The sequence below is a fragment of the Cajanus cajan genome, chromosome 5 (assembly GCF_000230855.2).
Source record: "Cajanus cajan strain Asha chromosome 5, NIPB_CcT2T_4, whole genome shotgun sequence".
Taxonomy (NCBI): domain Eukaryota; kingdom Viridiplantae; phylum Streptophyta; class Magnoliopsida; order Fabales; family Fabaceae; genus Cajanus; species Cajanus cajan.
Window position 1 is genome coordinate 51,490,870 of NC_138521.1, and position 4,649 is coordinate 51,495,518.

At 34.9% G+C, this 4,649-nt stretch overlaps 1 protein-coding gene across 1 annotated transcript; it reads left to right on the plus strand.

The window, feature by feature from the left end:
* The first annotated feature begins 2,253 nt into the window (after positions 1-2,253).
* HAT22 (Homeobox-leucine zipper protein family) lies at positions 2,254-3,782 on the plus strand. Its single transcript, XM_020374016.3, has 3 exons — positions 2,254-2,853; positions 3,068-3,147; positions 3,280-3,782. The coding sequence occupies exons 1-3, from the start codon at positions 2,356-2,358 to the stop codon at positions 3,563-3,565; spliced, it is 864 nt and encodes a 287-aa protein (XP_020229605.1). The 5' UTR covers positions 2,254-2,355; the 3' UTR covers positions 3,566-3,782.
* Positions 3,783-4,649: the final 867 nt, after the last annotated feature.

The following is a 4,649-nucleotide window of genomic DNA, read 5'->3' on the forward strand; positions in this document are numbered from 1 at the left end:
AAAAATTGATGTCCTTTAAAAACTTCCTAATCCTTATTTAATCCATTAGTTAGTCTAATGACAATATTTACATTTTCATTTCCTTAAAATATTTAAAACTTATAATATATAAAATAAACAAATTTATCCCAACACAATTATAATTAAAATAAAATACACAAAAAAAAATTATAATAAAAACACATTTTTCTCCAAATACTTATTATAAAAAAAAATATTATTAAAAATATATATTTCTTCAATAAATATTATACAAAATAATTTCATAAATATTTATTATTTAATTAAAAACACTCATAATTATTAAAAAAATTTAAAATATTTTTTAAAACTCATTTAATAAATTAAAACATTTTTCTAATAATTTTAAAAAAAAACTTTGAATGTTACACATGTTACTAGTGCAAAGTCACAAAATCACATCAAACTCAAAACTCAACTTAGAGGCACAAAACTTCCATCTCTTCTTTCTGTTTTCACCCAAAACCCCAATCTCCATGTATAACTCAAAATAATCAAACAAATAAAATCTTTGTTAAGAGTTACATTTTGAGTGACTTGCAACCAATTTACCTAAAACACCTTTTCTGTGCAAAAATAAAAACAAATCCATTCAAATTTCTAGTTCTAATTCAACCTTGTGAGCAGCTTAAAAAATTATTTGGCCTTTTGACTTGCACATCATACACCCGTACTTATAAGAGCACACATATGTGATAAAGATTAATTTCCACTATTTCAGCTGTTTTTAAAAAGAAAAAAAATATTTACAAAAAAAGTTGTTTTCATACATCTAAAAATTTGAACAATTTTTTTTTTCTCTTAACACTGATAGATTTATAGTAAAAGTTGATTTTTGTTATTCAAATAAAAGTAAATATCTGAAAATGATTTTTAACAAACTTACCTAAACAAAAACTATTTTAATTATAATCAATTATACATATGATAAGTTATTGAAATAATATAACTTTGACAATTTTTTAAACACATTCTAAGTTGGCACATGCCGCCATTATGAAATAACACAGTGGTATGCAATTAATTTGAAGGTATTGACATTGAAGAGACAAGAGAGGCGCTAGCTGAGAGCAGCGATGCATCAATAAATAGTAGAATAATGAACACTAGCATGAAAGAACAATAAAAACTACAGTAACATTAATTGACGAAGAGATAGGAGGTGATGGTGTTAACGGCGTTATAATTTTTGTAGCCGTGAGTGAATGTTTTAGGTTGATCATGAATTATGGGTGCTGCTCCACATCGCCGACAATGCATTATTGGAAGTGCTTATAGTACTAATACAGAGAAGTAGGTCCGGAACACTCCACATCAACTTTCTAGTTAAGCAAAGATCCGGATTCTTGTTGATGAATCATATTCTGGCGCCATTATAACTCTTTGAAACCCCAATTGTGTCTTGTACCTACTTTTTCTTTTCTTTAGGAAATTAACAAATCGTGCACATCCCTTTCTACTCTCTACATTCATAATAAGCAAGAGAAACACCGTCCATCCAACCATCCCCTAGCCTCCTTCATTAACAACTATGCAAGAATGGTAACCATATGCTATACCCATATCTCTTATCTCTAACTAGTTAAGCCACGCACCGAGTGGGAGACAGTTCATGCACCTCTCTAATAATAATTTTAGCAAACACACACATGCATGCATCATTCTTTTTAATGGGGTACGGTGATCTTTGGATGAGTGTGCCAAAGCATATGAACGGTTTCTAGTACAATATGTGCGAATATATATGTATAATTAATTAATACTCGTATATGTATGTGTGAAAAACAAAAAGACAAAGGTTGCTAGGACATGAGTAAAGTGAAGGTGCTACATATACATACATACGGAGGGAAGCATATATAGGAAAAGAATTAAAGTGAGGCAATAATTATGTGTATAGGTAGGTCTCGTGGGTGGATGAGGCAAAGGCAAGGGAATCACCCACCCTCTTGATGTGTTTGGGGAATTGGCAGTGGCATGTGAAAATGTTAGGATCCGAGAGAGAGATTATATATCCAAGTTTGTCTGTTATCATAATGGAGGTAACAGTGGGGCACAAAATGGTCAACCTATGCAAGAGAAGAGATATAGAGGTCATAATTTCTTTCTAACACCCATATTCGTTTCCCTACTCATTCCGCCCTTTGATTAATAATAATCATAGCCACCCACCCACCCACCCTTTGCCCCCACAAAAAGTCACATTCATTCTCTTTCCTTCTTAACATCCTATGCTCCCATCACACTTTATAAACCACACCATCATCTAATCATCATCTAAACTCAACTCCTCTCCTCTCCTCTCTTCTCTTCTCTTCCCAACAACACAAACTCATGGGTATTCATCACGATGCTACTACGAACTCTGGTGACCATCACCTTATTCTAGGATTAGCTTTGACTAACACTCCATCACCACAATCCATTTCCAACAAGTTTGATCATGATCATGATCACACTCTTAGGCCAAAGCCTTATTCCTCCAAATCCAGTTTCATCAACTCCGAGGCTGAGCCATCATTAACCTTGGGTCTGTCCCGTGACAGTTACCGGCACCCCAAAAACATGGGACACAACAACAAAGTATCGTGTGAGGACCCTCTTGAACAGACTTCTCCTCACAGCGCTGTTTCCTCCTTCTCCAGTGGAAGGGTCAAGAGGGAGAGGGACCTTAGCTGTGAAGAAGTGGACGTGACTGAGACAGAGAGGGTTTCTTCAAGAGCCAGCGACGAAGAAGAAGACGGTACCACCGCTAGGAAGAAACTTAGGCTCACTAAAGAACAATCTGCTATGCTAGAAGAAAGCTTCAAACAACATAGTACCCTCAATCCTGTAATCATCACAATCTCTCTTCTTGTTTTCTTCGTACATGCATGATATATATGTATATAACTTTTACATAAAACTTGCATGTAATTTCTCTCAAGTTTTTTTTCTCTCTCTCCAATACTCATGGAACAATAATATCAGAAAACACCTAACTTTTCTTTACAATTTTTCTGATCGATTAATGGGTTTTCTTTGAATATTATGATCCACATAACAGAAACAGAAGCAAGCTTTGGCAAAGCAGTTAAGTCTAACTCCTCGACAAGTTGAGGTGTGGTTCCAGAACCGGAGAGCCAGGTGAATTAAATATATTTGATTTTTATTAAAACTCAGCATATATAATTTAAGGGGACGACATATATGATATATGAAAATGTTCATATTTGAATATGGTGACTAAGATATTTGGTTTTGGTTTGGATGTTGCAGAACAAAGCTGAAGCAAACAGAGGTGGACTGCGAGTTCTTAAAGAAGTGTTGTGAAACATTAACTGACGAGAACAGAAGGTTACAGAAGGAGCTTCAAGAGTTGAAGGCACTGAAACTGGCTCAGCCTTTGTACATGCCTATGCCTGCGGCAACCCTCACCATGTGCCCCTCTTGTGAGAGGCTCGGTGGTGGCGTTAACGGTGGCGCTTCCCCTAAGACACCGTTCTCCATGGCTCCTAAGCCTCACTTCTTCAACCCCTTCGCCAACCCTTCTGCAGCATGTTAATTCATTGTTATTATTAGGCTTTTAGTTTAAACAAAAAACAAAAAGAAGAAAAAAGAAGAAAAAAAAAGTTCCCCCACAACCTTTGTATTTGTTTTGGTTGAGGGATACGTTATGAACTACATCAGCTAGTGAAAAGGTTAAGGTTAAGGGTGTAATTAACTAATATACTGTAGAAATTTGTAACTGCTGATCAAGATTACTTTTTACTTTTCCTTTATTGTATGTTTATAAAAGACATCCATATATCTATGAAGGAATTAAAATAACTATTTTTTTTATTGTTCATTTTTGTAACTAGCTTCCGTGGTACATGCATGTGCGCACGCGTGTGTATATATATGAAAGCATTTGATTAGAAGTCCAAATCCGAATTATGTGTCTTTGACAAATGCAATGCCCCAAAGAAAAAGAAATAGTTGTGAAATGGTAAAAGCCTAAAAGGGTCGATTCTATAATTTTATAACAAAAATGAATTGGAACGCGGTTGAAGGTTGATTTAACTAGCCGCGTACGTCAATCTGCTACATAGAAAATGATATCTCTAATAAACATAAATTATTTATGAAATAGTAGATCATAAATTGTTTGCATTCGTATGTTGACTCTAATAATAATGTAGGGTACTAAAATGGAAGAAGAAAATTGAAGATGGATGAACCGAAAAGGGAAAAACAATTCATTGCAATCATGTAAATAGCCCCTACCTAATATTTATAATGGTTGTGGGGGAGGTATAGTCAAAACATATATATGATTAAGTTAGCGAAGGTTGAAGGTGCGGAGAGGGGAAGTTAGGTCACGTGTTTTTGTCTGGAAATGAGTTGCTTAAAGAGAAACTGAATGAGAGAGAGAGAGAGAGAGTAGTGTGATTAAGCATGTGTGGAAAGAAAGGAGATTGGAGGGAGAAATAATCGATTATTATGTGGCATGAGATGCTTTACCTTTAAGGGGACTGGTGGGTCACACCCCCACGTGATCACCCAATGGCCCCCTCTCTCTCTAAATCTCTTCATCAGATTTTCATTTTCCCTCTAGCTAGGTCACCCCCTCTCACACACCTTTTTCATTCTATCAAACTTAATTA